Raw genomic sequence first — 21,526 nt, forward strand, 5'->3', positions numbered from 1 at the left:
TGTGACTGAAAAACACTCCATCCTCATATCTTTAGGGTTATCTGAGCACAAATACATATGGTTATTCCCCATTGACTGGGAGAGAGCCACTGTGATTGTAATTTCTTCATCACATGAAGAGAGTCCATGAATGAAAGCATGTGTTACTATTTTCTCTTCAGATCATTCTTCAGAATTGGCCCTTATGGTTTTAAAATCTCTGCACAATCCAAACAAGGGAAACTAAAGTGCAAAAAACAACAATAATATGCATATCTCTTTGGCTTTATCCTTTCATCCTGGGCTTAGTTCGACCAATAAATGTTGGTTATGGAGCCAAGCTTCTGAAGATTGCCAGATCTTCTGAGGCACAGAACTGTCTCTTGTGGCCAGAGACATCACCCTCAGTCAACAGAGAATTTGAAATCCTTGGTTAGGCTATGTTGTTTTTGCCTACTCTCTCTTGTCACTTTCTGCTTGCAGGTCTTTCCAAGAAAACTGATTTGCTTGTCACTTCAGGGCAAAAGTAGTCCTATGCCAGTCTCTTGTTGGAGGCTGGGAAGCTGCTATCTGATGACTTCCCAAGGCATCAGAACAAGAAACCTCTTGGCTCAAGTTCTGTTCTTGAGGAGGCTCCAAGTGAACAGAGCTGTGTCCAATGAAATGACTAGAGAGCAAGACCAGCCAGTTGACATTCTTATTTCTCCCTCAGCTTGGGAATGGCCCAAATGTGTTCTTTTTCATCTTTAAAATCTGCCCTAACTTAAAAAGGATAGATAATAATAGCCTTCTCCAATGTGATGCCCTTGAGATGTGTTGAACTACACCTCCCATTATCCTTTAGCCATCCTGGTTGGTGATGAAGGGCACTGTAGTTCAACACATTATGGGGGGACCAGGTTGAAGAAGGCTAGATAATGTTCTTCATTGTCTTTTAGAAATAATTATATAATATCTGTGCAGACAGTATCTCTTTCTCTCTGGTGAAGTGATAGAATATGGATATGGATGCGTCATAACAACAAGAGAATTGCCTTCTGACTGAGACAAAAGATGGTTGGTTTCACTGTTTTGTTTGTATCCATGACAAGACACATGTATGTGGTATTCTCACAAGAAAGTTCCTTTGTTTATCTCCAGTATTTGGTATTCAAAGATTGTGGATTGATGGGGGTTCCTGGGGAGAGGAATGAGCTGTAGTATTCAAGATACTTCTTGGTCATTCTGTAGCATGCTTTATTTTGGATGACTGACAGTGCTCTTTGACTGAGACAGCATCATTTCTTCCAAACTTTACTCATCTGAACCAAGAAAACAAAACACAGTATAAAAAACTTTCTGCAGTATTTCCAGAGCTAGATTTGCCAGAGAAAGCATTTTAGAAATGACCTTGCACTGGATCCACAATAGGGTTTTCACTATGACAAGAAGCTATGATGGCTACAGTAATCTACAGTTGCAGTATGTTTCTAGCCCATTACACTTTCCCTGATCCTTGCAAGTGGCAACCATTGAAATAGAAAAGGAAGAAATGTGAACAGGATGCCATGTCATGGCTGTTTTTTCTGAGCTACACATGCTAAGGAGATGTGTCTGCAATGTCAACACATCACTACATTATGTCATGAGATTGAGGCTTCAGTTTCACAACACTAAGGTTGGTTTGGAGTAGGTAGACTGATGTCCTCAATGTGCTTTGTACTGTAACTCCCATAATCCCTGACCATTGCTGTGTCAGCTGGGGTTTATGGGATTTGTCAGACAAAACATTTGAAGGGCACAAGGTTGCCTTTCCCCCTAGGCTAAGTGGTGGTGCCTTAATCAGAGATTCACATTGATTCTTGTGGCCTGTCTTGACTTCCCCATATCCAGGATAAACTCTACTGTCCAAATGCATCTGAGGAAGTAGACTTAAGTCTATGAAAGCTCATTCTGCTAACTTTTTTCTTTATTTAGTTTCAAAGGTGCTACAATATTTCTCTACATACTGATTCTACTGCTATTAGTTCATTCTGATCCTTAGTTAGGGTCTGTAGGGTAAAAACGAACAATCTTAATTCTGACTTGATTCCAAGTCAATAATAATAATAATAATAATAATAATATTTTATTTATATACCGCCTTTCCAGAGATCAAGGCGGTTTCACAACACAACACATATAACATATTGTGATAGTATCTTTGTTAGGAACTGAATGACTATAGGTAATTAGATTCTATAGTATCTCAAGGGGACTTTTTGTGAAGATAGAAGTAGAGGTGTTTTTCCACACTGAGTCTACCCCTACATTTGTACAGAGGTTACTTCTGATTCAGTACAACATTACTACCTTTTACAGATTGGGTTGGCATAAAATTATAATGTTTGGTTTATTAAAAGTACACTTTATTCAGAAAATAATTGCAAATTAAATTTACTTATTTTTATTTAATTATGAATTCAGTTATAGGATCCTGACCTTCAAGAGAAGCAGGCAAAAACAATAAAACCAGGAGAAATGATCAATATTAGTAAAACAAAGTTTGATTTTTGTTGTCCTCTAGTCCTCCATAGCATCAAGCAGACATAAAGCACTCATTCCCATTAAAAGAGATGAGAGGAAAAAAACTAAGACCAGGAGTTACAATGATATGATGCTGTACATAATCTTAAATGAAAGTCTTCTTGTTATATAATTTTTAGATATAAATTTCGGGAACTAATGTATGAATAGCTTGTCACAAACAAACAAGAAGAAAATATTCAAGAATCCATATTTCCAAGGTTTTTTTTTTAAGAAACCAAAAGCTTTGGGGAAAATGGGTGGACAATCCATTTTCCTTGCCCTTCAATTCTTTTCTGATTCTGATCAGTTCATGTCTCTGCAGTGAATGTCATAAGAACACATTGATTCTGCCTGAATTTGTATGGCTGTGGTTCATAGAATCATAAAATTATAGAGTTGGAAGAGACCACAAGGGCCATCCATTCCAACCCTCTGCCATGCAGGAAATCTCAATCAAAGCATCCCTGATAGATGGCCATCCAGCCTCTGTTAAAAGACCTCCAAGGAGGGATTCCACCACTCTCCAAGGGAGTGTGTTCCACTGTTGAACAGCCCTTACTGTCAGAAAGTTCCTCCTAATGTTTAGGGCTATCATATCACCTCTTAACCTTTTCTTCTCCAGGTTAAACATCCCCAACTCCCTAAGTTGTTCCTCATAGGGCATAGTTTCCAGAACCTTCACCATTTTAGTTCACCCTCTTTTGGACATGCTCCAGTTTCTTCACATCCTTTTTAAATTGTGGTGCCCAGAACTGGACACAATATTCCAGGTGGGGCCTGACCAAAGCAGAATAGAGTGGCACTATTACTTCCCTTGAGACTTCTATTGATGCAGCCTAAAATCGTATTGGCCTTGTTGGAAGGACACGACCTGCCCTTTCTGTAAAATGGATGCTGCCAGTCCTGTCTTTGATCAGCGTGCAGAGCATTCTACGGTCGGCACAACCCTCCAGGCCCATTGATTGCCCTCTGCTTTAGCGAGCAGCCTCCTTCTTAATTGACCCCTTTCTGGGTAAGTCCTTGAATGAACTGTGTGCCACGCGGTAACATTGCCTTCCCTATTTTCAATGTTTAGTTGCAAGAGAGAAACCTTTTCATAATTTATTTTTCTCCCCAAAGAGTGGCTATCAAAAATTTCTCAAAAAGGGAATTTTTTTTCATGTTGATATTACCTTATTTCATTGTTTTGTAAGCTGCCTGGAGCGTTTGACTGGGAAGGGGGGGAAATTTAAGTAAAAATATCAGCCACAGAATCTGTGCATGTCAAAGAGTGGGGCAGGCCACTTTTGGTACCTCCCAGTTACATTGGGTTAGAATGGACTACAACTCTTACCATCCCCAACCAGCATGGCCAAAAGGCTGAACATCACCTGCCTCTTTTGTAATAGGCTACTTATTCCTGTTGCGGGGTATTCTGGGAAGTATCTCAGTTCTCACACAGTTCTGTTTGAGCTACTATATTTCCCCTGCAGCAGTTTGCACATGGAAACACCTTCAGTATCAATGAAATTTGGTCCAGTATGATAGCAGCAAAGCTCATTCTTAGCTTCTTTTATGTTGTTTTTTTATATATATAATGAAAAAGCAGTTTGAAATTAAAAAAAAATCAGGCACTTCAGTATCTCCCAAGCAATGTAGAATGCAAATTATTCTCTTCCTGAAGCCTCTATATGTAAGTTGTGTTAGTTATTCAAGCTGCCATAGCTCGTTTCCCAGGATCAGGCATCTGCTGAGTTCTTCTTTGTTGTCTAACAAGCTCCTCTCATGCTACCCTGATTCTTGGCCATCTCTCTTTCCCTCTGAGCTGAGTTGAAAGCTCTTCCAGAACATAATGCAGGAGGGCCTGGAATCCTTCTTGGTCTTCTCAGTTCTTCTCTCCCACTGTTTTGGGGTTGTCTGAACAGGTTCAGAGTATGGCTCTGGAAACAGATTCCTCCTGTTTCTGTGGTGCCTAAGCTGGAAGATAGAGTGCTTCTGGCACCATTTTGTTTTCTTGCCGGAACTAGGAAGCTGTTTTTTCTCCCTCTGTTTTCTTTTCTTCACGTTGAGCAAAATCCCAGATTTTTACAATTCAATATGAACGCATAATTCACGAAAGAAAAACAAAACAATCTCTTGCCAGTTTAGCTGCTTCCGAATGCCAGCCCAAAGGAGGCCTGAAGGATTCTGGAATATATTCCAGTTTGGATTTTGAGAATAATACAAATGAAAGAAGGAAGCTCTTTCTCTCTGGAAAGCACTAACTCTGTTCACAACTAAGCAGCTACATGAGCAGGATTGATTAGGAATGACCTACCTTAGTGGACAGAAGAGCCCTACTAGATGAGATCAAAGGACTCTCTAGTCTGGCATCCTGTTCACATAGATAATTATGGGAAGCCAACAAGTAGCACCTTACGGGTCATGTTGCATGCTACTGGTTATGAGAGTCATACTGTTCCCCCCCCCCCCCCCCCCATATTGGAAGTATATACAGTGGACCCTAGTTATACGCTGAGGTTTGGTTCCAAGATCCCCCATGTATAACAAAATCTGTGTATGCTCATTAAATGTAATGACATAGCAAAATGGTGTCCCTTATAAAAAATGGAAAGTAAAGGTTTGATATTTGATATTTTTACCTTTTTTGAACATTTTCAAACCGTGTATGTTTGAATCCGTGTATAAAAAACCCGTGTATAAGAATGGCCGACTGTATAGTTCTCATAACTATTAGCCATAGGTAACACTGTTTTCCACTTCATTGGCCTCATTCAAAAATAATTTTTGAAATAATAGTTCAGAGGATCTTGCAGATTCCAGGTGTGATTAAGACGTACTGCCAGAAACAGAAATAGGGAACTTTCAGATTATGCTGCAATATATGTGGAATTTAGCATTGGATTCAAAGGATGTCGTTTTCTTTTTTTCCCATTTGTGTATACAAGGCAAATGGATCTCTCTAAGTAAAAGAGGCAACAAAAGGGCTACTAAGAAAATATAGTAAAGAAGAATATGAAAAGTGTGGATTAATCTTTGAGATGAGTTAAATGCACAAGTAGTTAAGATGCACAAGCAAAACGAAAGAACAGTTGGTGCTTGAATGCAATGGGTGGATGTTTCTTTTATTTGCAATAGTACGTTTCAGAACAAAGTGTACAAAGTTATTTAAGGCTTGTTAGCTATGCGTGGCAAGAGCTATAGTGTGGAAGACAATTAATGGTGGTTGTTCAATAAATAAGGGTTGTCTATGTAGTATTTAAACCCTTTACCCTTTTAGTAATGGAAATCCTTCAAGATTTGGCTGTATTTCCACATAAACCTGTTCAGGTTTGGAGAGCTTGGTCTTATGAATCTCAGAGATACTTATTTATTTATGTTATATCCTTGTATTCATCTTTGGGACGTAGTGGCTCGGTAGTTAATACGCTGACTCTGATGATTGCAAAGTCAATAGTTTGAAACCCAAGTGCTTTGTGACAGGTTGAGCTCCCGTCACTAGTTCCAGCTTCTGCCAAACTAGCAGTGTGAAAGCATGTAAAAGTGCAAATGGATAAATAGGTACCACTTCTGTGGGAAGGTAAGAGCGGCCCATGCAGTCATGCTTTCCATGGAATTGTCTTTGATGATGCTGGCTCCCTCGTCTTAGTAACGGAGATGAGCACCGTCCTCTACAGTCAGACACGACATGACGATCATGTCAAAAGGGAAACCTTTACCTTTCCCAGCAGAGAAGGCCCCATCCTCCTGAACCGCGGGTAGTCCCTCCCATTAGCTCCTGTAGGCAGGGAATATAACAAAAGAAGCCATGCCCAGCCCCCCAATGGGAAGGGCTACCTCCCCTTAGGGAACCAGTCTTGTTTCTTGCCTTGCTCCTTGCAGGACGCTTTTTCAGAGCTAACCGCTTCCTAACTTCGGATCAAGAACTTCCTTAAAGCTTCTGGCCTTTTTACACTCCCTCTACCTTGGCTTACTCTCCTGTAGCCAAGCCATGGATAAAAACATCGTAGAGGAGGCTGCTCAGGCAGCGAAGAACTCACCCCTCTCCCAGACCTCCCTCCATTCAGAGCAGCTGGCCAGGGAGCCGGATGCCGAGTTGCAGCCAGGCGAGGGCTACCCCCTCTGCGTTGGTGCTGAGACTCAGGCCTCGCGCCCAGCTCGCTTGGGGCCAGGCTGCCGGAGGCTGGCCAGACCTTGACCCAACAGGGGACGCCAGGGGTGAGTACACCCGTTCTCCTCCATGCCCTCCGCGAGTCCCCAGACTTCACCGACCTGGTCAAGTCTGTTTTCGCCCAAGAAGCGGCCTCTTACCTCAGAGGCGCCTTGTCTGGGGCCAGGATTCCAAATGCCCCCCAACCGGCTCCTCTTGTGACTCCTGGTGGACCCTTCCCTTCTGACCGCTCAGGCCAGGGATCAGAGCTTTCCGGGGCTGCCTCCCCTTTTGGTGGGGTTACCCAGGGTCCTCATCCTCCTCCAGCCAGGGACCTACCGGGTCGCATCCCTCCCACCTGCCCAGCGCGGCAGTCGCCCGGGCAGCTGCCCAGCTCTTCCCAGGTCTGCCTTGGGTGGCTCCTATAACGCCCCAGATCTTTCCCTCTCCACAGTTTTTGGCTCCAGGAGTCTTGGTCCCAGGGGTTGGGGCATCCATGCTTCCACCTTCGCTGTCTTCCGATACCGCCTATGGCGGCCGCCATCTTAATACAGATACTGGCAGCGGCCATCTTGCCCACGTGGTCGGGAGTGACCTTTTTCTTAGGGCGCCTGGTGGCAGCCATCTTACCACTTTCGGTGGGGGCCGCCATATTGCTCCCGCCCAGGAAGGCGGGCCTCCTCGTGAGCCCACCTCCCCTGCCGGCACCACCAGCGCTGCGAGAGCCTCTCATGATCACCCCATCGGAGACAAACGGGGCTGCGGCGACCAAGAGTCACCTCTCCCGCTGTCAGACTCAGAGGCCGATGACGTGCCAACTTGCCCTGCCAAACAGCCCAAATCTTCCAAGGGTGCTAAAGCCCTGCCAGCCACTCCTCATGGAAACGATGAGGTGGTGATAGTCACCAATGACATCGAGGAGGGCAAGCTTTCGGGCGAAGAGCTTGAAGAAGAGTGGAAGGTGCCCCAGTCCTCCGCTCGCCTCTTCCGCTTCGATGATTTTCCCAGACTACTTAAAAAGACCGTTAAGGCCCTGGGCATTTCTGCCCTCCCAGAGCCACAGCCTCTCCCTGACGGCGACCTACCCAGATTGGGGGAGGACTTGTTCCCTACCCCCACCCCATCTAGCCTGGAGATTTCTTGCCCTGCCAATTTGATGCAGGTCATCAGGGATGAATGGCAGAAGCCAGCCCTTTATGGGTCGTATCCAGGAGTGATAAAAAACTCTACAACTTTCCCCACACTGTCATGGACAAGCTCCAAGTGCCCGTGGTTGATGCCCCTGTTTCTGCCCTTGTCTCCTCTACGATTTTCACTAAAGATGGGGAGGACAGCCTAAAGATCTCCGAAGATAAAAAGGCTGAGTCGGCTTTAAAAAAGGCCCACAAAGCCATGTCCATAGCTATCAGGGCGGCTGCTGCAGCCTCCATAGTAGCCAGGGCATCCCTCCAGTGGTCTCGAAAGCTGTTAGAACAGATCCCCCTTCAGGATACCCGACTTAGACAGAGCCTTAATAAGATTTCCCTAGCCTCGGCCTATACGGCTGATGGAACCCTAAATGCAGTACAACACTGTGCGAGGGCCCAGGCGGCAGCAGTGGCTGTCCATCGCCAGGTCTGGCTAAAAAACTGGAACGTGGACGCTAAGTCTAAACCAGTGCTTTTCAATTATTTTCTGTCATGCCCCCCCTAGGAAGAAGAAAACATTTCGCGCCCCCCGCGCGACTGTAAATAGTATCATTTGTCTATAAAATTGTTATAAGTACACCTCTGCATAACATACCTTTACGGAGCCTCGCGCCCCCCCCTGGGGGGCCCACCCCACTATTTGAGAAGTACTGGTCTAAACAGAACCTAGCATTCACCTTATTCCTGGGAACTAAACTTTTTGGAGAATCCCTAGACCAGGTTCTAGTTGAAGACAAAGATAAAAAGAAAGCTCTTCCAGGGGGGTGTAAGGGACAGGATCCTAACAAGTCTAGATCCAGCCGCCAGTTTTTTCGGGGCTCTAGGGCCCCCTTCCCCTCGTCGTCCTCCTCCCAGTCCAGAGACTCCAGATCCTTCAAACCGCGATGGGGAGAGTCCAAGTTTCAACCTAAACAACAGCGCCAGTCTGGCTACTCCAAGTGCCAGGGAGGTGCCGCCAAGGGGCTGAGGTCTAACCAACAAGCCTGACGGGGCGCCTCCAGTAGGGGGCAGGCTCCAGGACTTCGTTTCGACTTGGGAGGGTTCCACTTCAGATCAATGGGTCCTAGACACCCTGAGGTTCGGTTACAAGATAGACTTCTCCCACCGACCTCGAGATAATTTCATTCCGTCACCCAAGTCGAAGAACCCAGAGAAACACCTCCTCCTACTGGAAGCCATCAGAGAGCTGCTCCGATTGGAGGCGATAGAGCCTGTTCCCCCCTCACAGAGGCGAAGGGGCTGCTATTCCACCTTCTTTCTGGTACCAAAGAAAAACGGCAAGTGGAGAACTATCCTCAACCTCAAGGGCCTCAACAAGTTCGTCAGACAAAGAGGTTCTGTATGGAGACCCTACACTCCATCCTAGAATCTATCCAACCAATGGACTTTCTGGCTTCGCTGGATTTACGGGATGCTTATTTCCACATCCCTGTCCACTGAGATTTTCGACGCTATCTCTGTTTCACTTACAACAACCAACACTTTCAATACAGGGCCTTGCCCTTTGGACTTTCCTCGGCCCCCAGGGTCTTTACCAAAGTCATGGTGGCCTTGGTAGCCCACTGGAGGGGACTTGGCTTCCATGTCTACCGCTACTTGGATGACCTCCTGGTCAGGTCGAGCACCTTCCATCAGGGTCAGAAGGACGTCGACCTTGTCCTCAGATCACTGGAACTCCACGGCTTCCTGGTCAACCGAGACAAAAGCTCCTTGGTTCCAGCCCAGCGTATCCACCACCTGGGTGCCTGGATGGACACATCAGAGGGTCTGATCTCCCTGCCTCAAGACAGGTCGATCGTCAAGACAGTTCATCTGGTCCTGATACAGCCCAGGGTCCGTCTGTCGATGCTTGCTCAGCTCCAGGGGTTGATGATTGCCACCATGAATTGCCTACCATGGGCTCGCTTCCACGCCAGACACCTTCAGTGGCTCCTGCTACCTTATCAAGAGGCCATAGCTCACTAGGTCTCCCTGATGGTCAAGGTTCCCCAAGAGGTATGGGATTCACTCTGGTGGTGGACTTCCCCAGCCATTCTGAGAGGTCGGCCCAAATGGAAACCAGACCTGTTACAGATCACGACAGATGCAAGCCTGAGGGGATGGGGAGCCCACTGTGGCTGCCTCATAGCCCAGGGGAAGTGGTCCAAGGACGAGAAGACCAACAGCATCAATTGGCTGGAGTTGAGGGCGGTCCGACTGGCTCTCCAGGCCTTCTCCTCGGAAGTCAGAGGGGCTACTGTGCTAATTCGAACCGACAACATCACCACGAAGGCTCACCTAAACTGTCAGGGCGGCACGAGGTCGGAGTCCTTGATGGACAAGTCCAGACTCCTGTTCCAATGGGCAGAAGACAACCTCCTGAGCCTCGATGCAGAACACCTGAAAGGAGAACTCAACTTGAGGGCCGACTGGCTCAGCAGGACGGATATAGACCAAGGAGAGTGGAGCCTCCATCCAGAGGTCTTCCAGGAGATTGTGATCCTCCTGGGATGGCCTTAGATGGACATGTTCGCCTCACCGGTGAACGCCAAGCTGCCAAGGTTCGTCTCGCGCTACGTGACTGAAGGCGCTGAGGCTTTCGACGCTCTCAGCCTCAGGTGGTTGAATGCTCTGGTCTATGCATTCCCTCCCATCTCAAGCGCAAGGTGAGCGCAAGGTAAAATGGTGCATTTAATCTTGGGTTTTTAATGAATCTGCTTTGTGTTTTGATTGTGTTTGGTTAGCTCAGTCTTAGTGTTAATCGCCCTGAGTGCTAGTTTTGAGAGAAAGGTGGGATAGAAATCTAATGCATAGAAAAGCAAAAAAATATTTGCCACAGGCTTCTAGATTGGCCAGTTTGAAAGATACCTCATTGTGTTAGCTACTGGACAGTGCTTAGGCAGGCATGTGTTTGCATGTTTCCATTACCATAGGATCAGCTCCTTTAATCTAATCAACAGAGGAAACACATTTTCATTATAAGAAAGGCCCTATTGTGGAACTGAACTTTCATTTATAATACTGCACTCAAAACACTCTTTTTCTGAGAAATAGGGGAAATAGGGGAAAGTGCAAAAAGGTACCTGTATCAGCGGGTAGACTTATCTGAGCAATATTTTATATCATGTGACCAAAGCAATTTCTCTCTTTTGCTCTGTCAGCCTCCATATACCAGAAGCGTCTAATCTTTTTTTATGTGATTGGCATTTATTGATGATCAAATTCTACTTTCCTCAAATGGCCTCTCCTGAATAAATGACTTCCACATTGAGGGCGCCTCGTCCTGCGCTTGCCATTGTCAAGCCCTAAAGCCTCTGCTGTGAAATTAACAAGCAGAGTTCTTTATTGATAAAACAAATTGATTATTTCAGTTGCTTTTGAAGCCTACCAAGGAAAGTAGTTGACACGTAGCAAAAGAAAATGCAATTTCTCCTCTTGCTTTCAATTATTGTGCTTTATCGCTTTTTGGCTCATTCCACAGTAGTTTTAAGAATTAATACCCCTTACTTACACAGATAGAATGCCAAAGCATTAATTTTACAACAGCTGTGAAAGGGGGAAAAAGAAACACATTTTTATGTTAAGAAATAAATAATGAACTTCTCACATCCTCGCAGTATTTACACCTCACTTTCCTTTCTGGAGTAACTTCATATGGGGAAATGTTCTGGACCAAATGGATTATGTAGTAAAGAGTGTATTGATGACATGCTTTGTTTGACAACTGAAAGCTGTAGTACAAGAGAAAATGTCATTTGAATGAGTGTTCATTGAACTTTTTTATAATGTTCCACAAATCTCTTATAATGAAAGTCCTAGACAGAAAGCACTTTCTTCCATTTAGGAATATGTGAATAACCTCAATGTAGATCATTACCTACCTACCTATGTAAGTATGCAACTCATACATGTAGGCACCATGAATAGATGATGCCTATGAAACTCAGTGTGACGAGATATGTAGAGGTTCCCTGTTTTTATCTGAGGAGATTTTCAAAGTATGTTTTGTGCACAAGATCAGTTTTAATATTACTTAAGTAGAGTTAAGTATACAAAAGCTTATGCTACCAGCTTCTTTCTCTTGTACTGAAAGGTGCTGCAAGATCCCTTTGCATGCTTATCCACACTATTATATATGTTAACTGTGGGATGCACAAATGTCATGCCAGTGAGGTTGTACCAAGTACAAGTGCTGCATGTGAATCCATCCTTGGTGGTGCAGGGAAAATACATTTCCCCCCCTCTTTTACTGTATTTACCCTTTGGTGACAAAGGAGAGTTCATTTTGACCTGACTAGCTCAGGTGCTGGCACAAATAGGAGAAACATTAATTTTTTAAGATGCAAGTTAGTTTGCAATGAAGGAAGCAAATGGCTAGAAAAGGCTTAGAATGCTGTTATGTGTTTCATAGTTGCTGTATAGTCTCCCCCCGCTTTTTCTTTTTTAATATTCTGTTTGCAGTAACGGTGAACAGAGCATCTCAAAATAACCACTTTCACATTGCAACAAACACATCATCATTTGCTTAAAAAGAGTTATAATTACAGTTGACGAAGCATGGCCACCATAAAAATGCATTAGTTTAGCTTGACACATTAATTACCTGTTTTTGCAGATGTTTTTATGTATTGTTGTGCGAACAGTTTACAAAATAATTACAGGAAAGTCATATGGAAAACAAGCTAAGGGGGTGGTTTCTCGCCTAAATATTTTCATTCATGTGAATTTGTGTGAGGCACAGCTGCTGTATAGCAAATGGAAAGAGAGGGAGAGAAGAGGAATCTCGAAGGGTTTTTATTTGAAGGTCTCTGTCATCAGCATTACCACACTTTTTATATCTTTCTTCAGAGGAGGCTATTTTTTTAAAACATTTAAAACGACATTGCTCCTTTTTAAAAATTCTGACTGATTTAGGTGAAAAAAACTTTGATCTTTATCAAATGAAACACAAATATCTGCTGGTATCTAGGAAAACACCTAAATAGAAAATGAATATTTTGTTTGAAGTGGGATGACCTTGCATGATCTTGCTGTAAAGAATAATTAAAAAGCTTTAATGCTGTTAACACTTGTATTCCTAATGTGTTTTCCTCTAGTAAAAGAACCCTTAAAGCATTAAAAAAAAATCCCAAGGTGTATTTAGAAATAATGTGGGGTTGAATGCAGTACTGAAGATCTCAAGATTTTGTTGGAAATAGGAATTCTAACATTTGAGGATCTTTAACGATTTCTTTGTTTCTTGTTTTGATGTTTCTGTAGTGGCATTCTGTAGAGATATCAGGGATTTCTTTGGTATGTGTAGTGCATTTAAAATTTCAAACTCAAAAGAGCATTGGTATTAGCAACATCTATGTATAGATTCATTTAAGAGGAAGACAAATGTTTTTCTTTGGTTTTATAGCTGATAGCTCAAAAACTATGAACCTAAAAAAGTTAATATTAAATGTTTTTTTAAAATCTGTGTGTTCATGATTGTGCAATGTGTATGGATAACAAAAGATTAAATGTCTAAAATTTAGTGAGTTGTGCAGAGGCAAAGAATCGTGGTTTAATCTTGAAAATGTAGCTAAGAAGTAGAAAAAGAGTGAGAAGAAATTAAGAACACCATACTCATGATGTCAATCAGGAATTGAAAATCACATGCCAAAATTGGTATTCCTCTGATTTTTGGATTCCCATTGGAGAGAATGGGAGAAAGAAGAGCAAGCGTATGAGTAGTTCTGTCTATAGCAGTCTGTCTGTTACATCAGGAATAGGAACCACTGGAGGTCTGGATCTGTACCTGCCCCATATCCATCATCCCCCTGCATGCTGAATGCATTCATTTTTTGAAACCCAACTTCTGGTTTTCTCAAAATGTTCTTTCAGGCCTTTCAAAGGTGTGCCCCCCAAAACATCTTTGGCTCTTTGAAGGTTTACCTTTCCTCCCCCCCCCCCCCCACGTCCCCTTGAATAGTTTCAGGTCAGACAATCTGGGGACTGCACAGAACAAACCCTTTGAAATAATCATAACCATAAAATCATAGAGTTGGAAGAGACCTCAAGGGCCTTCCAGTCCAACCCCCTGCAATGCACACTCAAAGAACTCCCAACTCTCACCTTGATCTATAGTGTGTGTGTGTGTGTGTGTGTGTGTGTGAGAGAGAGAGAGAGAGAGAGAGAGAGAGAGTACAATCAATATATTTAACATATTCTTGTTTAAAAATACAATATCTTAATGTGTGGATTTTTTTGCTGTTCAGTATTTTGTTTTGTTACCTTGAATTTTATTGCATTTCTTAGTCCAGATCTTGCAATAGAAAAAAGAAAGAAAGAAAAAAAGGCAGTCAACAGGATGTTTAATTAAGAGAATCCATCACAAGTAGAAGGAAAACCATATATTCAGCTATTTCTGTTATGTAGTATATTATTCAGTCAATGTGATAGGAGTCAGCCAGCACTGCTGCCCAAAAGGATTCACCCACAATCTTCCAAGAGTGTGGTTGTTTCCAACTGTCTTGATGCTCATAGCAGGTGGTGTCTTTCATGTCAGTGGAGCAGAAAATGTGTTTAGGGCTGTAAGTTAGGCTTTGGCAGAGATATTAAATGATTTGAACCTGTTTTGGAGATAGGTGTCAGTGCTTTGGGTTGGTTGTTTAAAGCTTGGACTAAAACTTAGAGAGCATTTGCTGAGCTAGTGATATGGAAACCACTAGCCACCACTGCATGTTGCCATAAGTGTGACATGTGATTCAAGAATGTCTCTTAAAACCCAGCACATATTTTCCTACAATTACACATGGATAGGTGGTAGGTAGATGGGCAAATTCAGATTTTTTCCCCTACTATTACTCATCCTCATGTTGAGGAATTAATAATAAACGTATGGTTAATTCCTCTATGCTGTAGAACACATTTGGGAAAGCATTGCCCTGAGCAGAAAATGTAGAAAGAAAGAAAGAAAGAAAGAAAGGTGAAAATTTGCAAAGATGTTGGTCTTATAACAATAAGTATTCTCTTTTGGCACACAGGGGAATCAAGTCCAACCCGTCGTGAAGCAGTGAAGAGGAAGACTTCAGAATATTTGATGAGAGCAGAAAAAATTTCCAGCCTGTATTGCCGACCCTCCTCAGAAGATGGTTCAACATCTGGGGTAGGTTCTGCTTTATTTCCAAAGTAATTTAACTGTTCTTGAGTTGTGTGTCCCAGGGTATACATATACATGTATTTCTGCTGTTCATATCTGCTTGCATGTCCTTGTAATTAACGGGAAAAAATGAATTATGCCAAAGAAACAAATGGAACAAACTATGGATGATCTTCCTGTCCTGTTTGGCTCATCAGGAATAATGTTTATCTACTCACTGATTTTCTTAGGAAAGAAGAATATTATGTTAAAAACTGATAAATAATTATGAAGTCTAAATAAACAGATGAAAAATGAAATTAGTGTTACAGTAGTGGCAAAATTATCTGTAGTTTCCCAGCAGAGAGGGTGCCTGGCCTCCTGAATTCCGGGGGTTATGTACCTCCCATTTGCTCCTGTAGGCAGGGACAAAAGAAGACCGGCCCCTATATAGGGAGGAGCTCACCCTCCAGGGCCTCAGTCAATAACAAGCCGAACGTCTCACGGTAAGTACCCAACGTTCATTTTCCTATTTAAGAAGGTCTTCTTAATAAGAAGAGAACAAGGAATTTGTATGTTGCCATTGTTAACTACCTCAAATACATTTTTGGTGGGAAAATGGGGAATCAATCAGTCAATCAATCAATCAGATAGATAGACAGATAGACAGTTAGGGAGTTTTCTCTAACCCAGAATTTCAAAAGGTTGCATACTAGAACAGAGGTTGGTCTGAGCATTGTGGCACTTCTAGCAGACAGAGCTAAGTTTGCATTTGTAGAACTGGAATCCTTGCTCTTAGATTTGCTCTTCAGGTCCAAGCCACTCTTTAACAAATCTTGACTTTGCCCTCCTTCAACAACAGCAAAAAATATAAAAATGAAATAAAAATAAATCCCTGAAGACCTTTCTGTTCTTAGCTTAGATGTGTTTTATTGCAGTCACACAAAATTGTGTGTGATTGTCGATGACTGCTCTCATGTAGCAGATGTTAAAAGTTGCAAACTTCGTGTCTGTTTACATTTGTATCATGGAAGGACAAAGAAGGGCAAATGAGTCTTTCATCTTACTCTCAACAACCCCAAGAAAAGTCGAAGGCAGCTAGTTGCTGAGAACAGGGAAAGTGGAGGGGATATTAATCTGATTTACTGAATGGCAATTAGTGCTCTTTCTATTTTTGATTTGAACTGTTTTTCCATGGCAAGCAAAAAACAAAAGGAAGGAAATCTCTTACTGGGTAGAAACAGTCACATAAGCTTTTGACAGTAAAGAAACTTACCATTGGGGTGGGAGGGTGCGTCTTGGGGAGCTGCATGGGGCTTGTGACTTGGAATTTGCCAACCCATGTCCTAAAGGAAAGGAATCTTCTGATTTAACCTTATTATTGTGATTATAGGCAAATGTAAAAACAGATTTTCACATTTCTGGACTTTGAAATCATTTGCTTGTCCCATTGATGCAAAGAAAAGCTTTGTATGAAACCCAGGAGAAGATTATGCGCTCACCTCAACTTTTTCTTCTCTTCCCCTTTTCCAAAACATCTGGCAAGGTCAAAATTATCTGTCCCTGTTCCATCCCATCATATGTGACCTGTGTGAAGGGAGTGTCATATGACTGCTAGGAGCAGAGGTGCTCTTCTGCCTACTCCCAGTGTTAGCCATCCAAATGGCGCTGTCCCCAGACATCTATATTCCGTGCAGATTTTGATTACATGGAAATATGTTTGCATAATACATAAGTTTTCTTGATGCAGACAGTTCATACCAATTTGTGGATCACTGGCCTAGACAAGTTAGTCACCATTTTGGAAGTTATTCTTTTAAAAAAAATGAGTATTACTTCAGCTTTTCCTAGCCCATTGTTCTCCATTGTTTTACATTGCAATTCCCATTAGCCAGAGCTAGCAATGCCAATAAAGGTTAGGGGTGGAGGGAGCTATATTCCAGCAGTGGGTAAGGATATTTTCTGATGTATTTAAGATGAAGATTTCCATAGAACATTACCTTTGGCTGCCCTATACTTCTGCAACTCTGTTTAAATTTCTCTTCCCTCATGCCTAGAGTTATGGGTATGGGTGGTTTTTTTCAGCAGTGTTCTTGAGTTTTGTTGCATGCACAAAAAGCAGGGAAAACTGTCTAAATTGTGGATATATATATTAATATTCCTTTTTGCTGTATTTCCATTTTCAGTGTCCCTGCAATTTATTTACTCTCAACTTCTTCTTTTTTCTTTTTTTTGCATTAAGGACAAACAGCAAACTTCTTTCATCTCCCCTCTCTCTGATTTATGATAAATTTAGTTTCCTTCAGCCTGGCATTTGCTTCAGCAGGCAGTCTTCCTTCAAGTACCACCCTGATTGATGTTGTAATCTTTGATATCTTCCATTAGCCTCCAGGATCACTAAGTTCAAGGCCCTCTTGGAACCTAAGGAGCCCTGCCGAGGAACTGAAGGCCTTTAGAGTCCTTGGGGTGATTGACAAGGTAATTCTTCAGTGTCTCTTCAAGAGTTCAGTCATAAATCGACTGCATGCTGACATTCTATCTTTGAAGCTGTGGATCTTAAGGATATGAAACAAAGGGGGAAAATGACTCAAATGCATCTGCACTTTAAAATAACAAAAGTAGAAGGAAAAAAAGGCTTTTATCTAAGCAATTCATGTAAGGTCATGCAAAATATATTTGAGGTAAAGTATAAGGCACATGTTTGGTGCCATTCTGTGAGAAGAGAGCTGGTTTTTTTTTTCTTCTTCAAAAATGCCCTGGTTATTTTGCACTTGCAAAAAAGAAAAGTGCCAATAAGTTACCAGACTTCTCACATGAATGACAACTTCGAAAGAACATAAGATAGAAAATTGTGCAGCCTTATCTCACAGAAAAGATGGTACCCACCTCCTCACCCATACAGCAGTGCAAATGCTGATAAATGGCCACTTTATATAGATGCCATTGTGAGGCTGGAATTTGTTCACTGAGATGGATATTTTAGTATAGTCTTATAGATAGTAAGCTGAATTCTTGCTCATGGAATTATCCCCAAATTTACACTGATGACCTGTTATAATCATTTTCATCTGTCAGCTCCTGTGGCAATAATTCAAACAGGTTTCCTGTAGAAGTGTGCAGCTTAAAGGAGGCCCCTAGGAAGACTGAGGGTTTGATAAGATAAGCATGCCAAAAAATAACTGTTCCAATGAAGACTGTTGAAAGCTGCCTTGCCTTCTGGAGATGCCTGTGTTCAATTTTGGAGAACTAATGAATAGGAAACTAATATGGCTTTGCATGTGCTAACCCCCCTTCCCTCCCCAAAAATACTTGCATCTTTTTTATTTATGTATCCTGGTCCTAGATAAATTATTTCAAAAAAGGAAGCTAACACTATGAAGGTTACATAACACAAACATAACACTATGAAGGTTATTTTGTTCCCTGTGGTCCAAAGCACACTGCAGAAATAATCCAGTTTGATACTGCCTTAGTTGCCTTGGCTCAGTGCTAGGGAATCCTGGGAATTGTAGTTTACTGTGGCATGAGAGCTGTCTGACAGAGAAGGCTAAACGTTTCACCAAACTACACTTCCCAGAATTCTCTATCATTGAACCAGGACAGTTAAAATGCTCTCAAACTGGATTATTTCTGCAGTGTGTATGAAACCTATGGTGCCAAGAGACCGAGGAATGGTTGTTTACCTTATAGAAGACAGTGTATGACCAAATAGAATCATAGAGTTGGAAGAGACCGCAAGGGCCATCCAGTCCAACCCCCTGCCATGCAGGAAATCTAAATGAAAGCATCCCCGACAGATGTCCATCCAGCCTCTGTTTAAAGACTGCTAAGGAAGGAGACTCTACTACACTCCGAGGGAGTTTGTTATATAATGCCTAGAAATCAAAACTTCTCTCAAATTTGTTAGCTTCATGGAACTTCCGAAGTACATACACTTTGCAGTAGTGACTTGGCAACCTTTGCAAACTGCATTGGAACGTATGAGTTTGTGCCTCAGGGCTCTCATTCTCTTCAGATTTTGGTCTGTCAGGGTGGGAGGCAGAAATGCATTTCTTTTCCTAAGTAAAGCTGGATCCTTGATTCACCAGTCTTGATCTTCTAATTTCTACTAGAATTGTAGAGGAAGGAAAGTCATCTGCTCCTTCTGTGTCACTTTCTCCCCAGCACTGAAGCTTATTCAATAAAGGAACTTTTCACAGACATGATGGTTCAGCGGTTAAGATGATTGCAATACCAGCAGGTTGGCAGTTCGAGGGCCAAGTGCTATGTGACAGCATGAGCTCCTGTCACTAGTCCCAGTTCTTTCAACCTAGCAGTTCAAAAGCATGTAAAAGTGCAAGTAGATAAGTAGGTATCACTTTGGTGGGAAGGTAACAGCGTTCTGTGCAGTCATGCTGACCACATGATCACAGAGTCATATTTGACAATACTGGCTCCTTCGGCTTAGTAATGGAGATGAGCATCACCCCCTAAAGTTGGATACAACAACCTTGTCAAAAGGGAAATTTTTACCATTACCTTTTTAAGAGGTAAGAAGATGCGGGGAAATTCAACTTCCACTAGCCACCTTCAGTATTCTTTCTTCTTGAGCCAGGTGGGAGTCATGCGGCTCTCCTAATGTTGTTAGATGGGATTTCCCAGCTTTCCTCAGTGCTGGCTGTGTTAGTTAGGACTACTGGGTCTTATAGTCCAGATACAATTTTGTAAGAACATACATTTTAGTATCTTAAGCCAGTGCCTATTATGTCTGATATGAGGGACCAGCCAGGTCCCACCACCACCACCAGTGTACCAGGGACTGGGATCTTATTTGTGTCCACTGACTACAACTATTACTATTTTCCCCCTGGAAACCTGCCATGGACTGGCAGCCAGTGTTCAGTAGCCAGCTTTGTCCTAAGCCAAGTCACCACAGCACTAACACTATTTGAAAAGACTCCTCCATATCCTAGTGTCAGAGTCATGGTTGGAACAGGAGGATTTTCTTTGTGGCTGCACCTAATTTAAATATCTTCTTGCAAAGGGAGACCTGATTCCACCTCATCTTTAATAGCATTCCATTACCTTGTGAAGAGCTCATTTCAAAAAGAATTACCTCTGTTGAAGAACTGATATCTTTATGATCTTTATTACTTCTGTGAAGTTTTGGCCACTGTCCCTGTCAATTCAAAAATAAAATAGTTTCATATTATTATTTTTTGTTTTTGTTTTTAGTATACTTGTTGATTGTTTACTTTAAAACAGGGATGTTTGTCTGATATGTCACATATTTTTCTTGAAGCAGGATATACATTAAAGCAGGATATACATTTTTCAAGTAAATGGGTAAATAAAAATGCTCCCTGGTTTGCAGTGGCAAGAGAAAATTTACCCGTCACAAGTACATTTGAACTTGCAAGCTCTGAAAAGGTCCAGAGGTTGGAAGGAGTGAGGCCCCTCCTGATCATAGCTGGAGCATGTATAGAGTTCCCTCAATGATGTGACATCAGGCCTAGGGCTCTGGATTGGGGTGCAGTTATGAGTTCTTTGGGAGAAAAAAGAATCGTATACATATATACATATATGTTGCACATACCAATACATACATACAGATAGATAGATAGATAGATAGATAGATAGATAGTTGATTGTTATAACAGAGTCAATGTGTGGACTCAAGAATAAGTAGCAATTTCTCTTTCCATGTTATGATGTGTGATGCATTAAACTTGAAATACCAGGATACCTTTCAGTATTGTCTTTCTGCCGGAATTGTGAACTTCAGGGCACTTACATTAGAATCAATTTAGTTCCATTTCCTTCAGTGGCATGAGGTCAGGTTTGTAAGTCAATGTCTTTTCCCTTTTCATCTGCTTGCATCTGCTTATAAAGGTCTGATCTGGTCTGGTGTTTCTTTCTTTGCATATTTATTAAACAGCCTAGATGTGCAAGAGCAATTTGACCAGCTGATGATAGCTTTCAGCTGTGTATACTTTGTAAATCTGTAAGAAGATGGGAGAGTCCAGGAACTACTTAACCTCGTAATCCTGCACCAGGAGGGATGGAGCAGATAGCTGTAAGTCTTGGGGTGCGGCCATGTGTGGGATTCATCCATTGTTGGGCACTGACCAGAAATGTTTGTGTAGAGCAAAATGGAGCTAGACTACTTCAGTCAGTGAGACAGTGAGATGCTGGCAGTCAGCAAACTGAAGGCAGTAGTCACTGCCTTCTAGGCCAATCTTGCAAATAAAAGAAATGGACCCAAGATCAGCAAACACAGAAGGGCTTGCCAGCCTTGTGTGTGCTTTCTCTTAACTCTCTCTTGCTGGCAAAGAGGGGGGGGGGAGTGGGGAAAGAAGGCACAGCCAGCTAATGGAGATTTCTGCCTCCTGGAAGTGATCCATGCTGCAGATGTTTAGGCAGGTGGTATAGTCCAGGATGTGGCCAGATGGTTACCCCAGATGGAACCAGTTCATCTAGTTCTTTGTGGTTCTGCTAAATTTTAATCTGTTTGTAGTAAAGCTAGAATGGTAGTAGTATTTCACAGCAAAGTTGGGAAAATTGCTTTTGGTAAAAATGAATATAATGACATGCTGTAGTTATCCATAATGGAGTAGTGAT

General features: G+C 42.4%; 1 protein-coding gene across 7 annotated transcripts in view; it reads left to right on the plus strand.

Annotated features, from left to right (window-relative positions):
• The window catches only part of LOC149310606 (inactive ribosomal protein S6 kinase delta-1-like), a 149,137-nt gene that overhangs the window by 60,096 nt on the left and 67,515 nt on the right, over positions 1-21,526 (plus strand). For 6 of the 7 annotated variants that reach the window (XM_089529284.1, XM_089529286.1, XM_089529285.1 and 3 more), the window contains 2 exons: positions 14,832-14,953; positions 17,312-17,404. In XM_089529284.1, coding sequence (XP_089385410.1) covers positions 14,832-14,953; positions 17,312-17,404 — 215 coding nt within the window. The remainder of the gene's footprint in view (positions 1-14,831; positions 14,954-17,311; positions 17,405-21,526) is intronic. The other variant, XM_089529289.1, reaches the window with a different exon arrangement.

The sequence above is a fragment of the Sceloporus occidentalis genome, unplaced genomic scaffold (assembly GCF_023333645.1).
Source record: "Sceloporus occidentalis isolate IW3139 unplaced genomic scaffold, rSceOcc1.0.p SCAF_6, whole genome shotgun sequence".
NCBI lineage: Eukaryota > Metazoa > Chordata > Lepidosauria > Squamata > Phrynosomatidae > Sceloporus > Sceloporus occidentalis.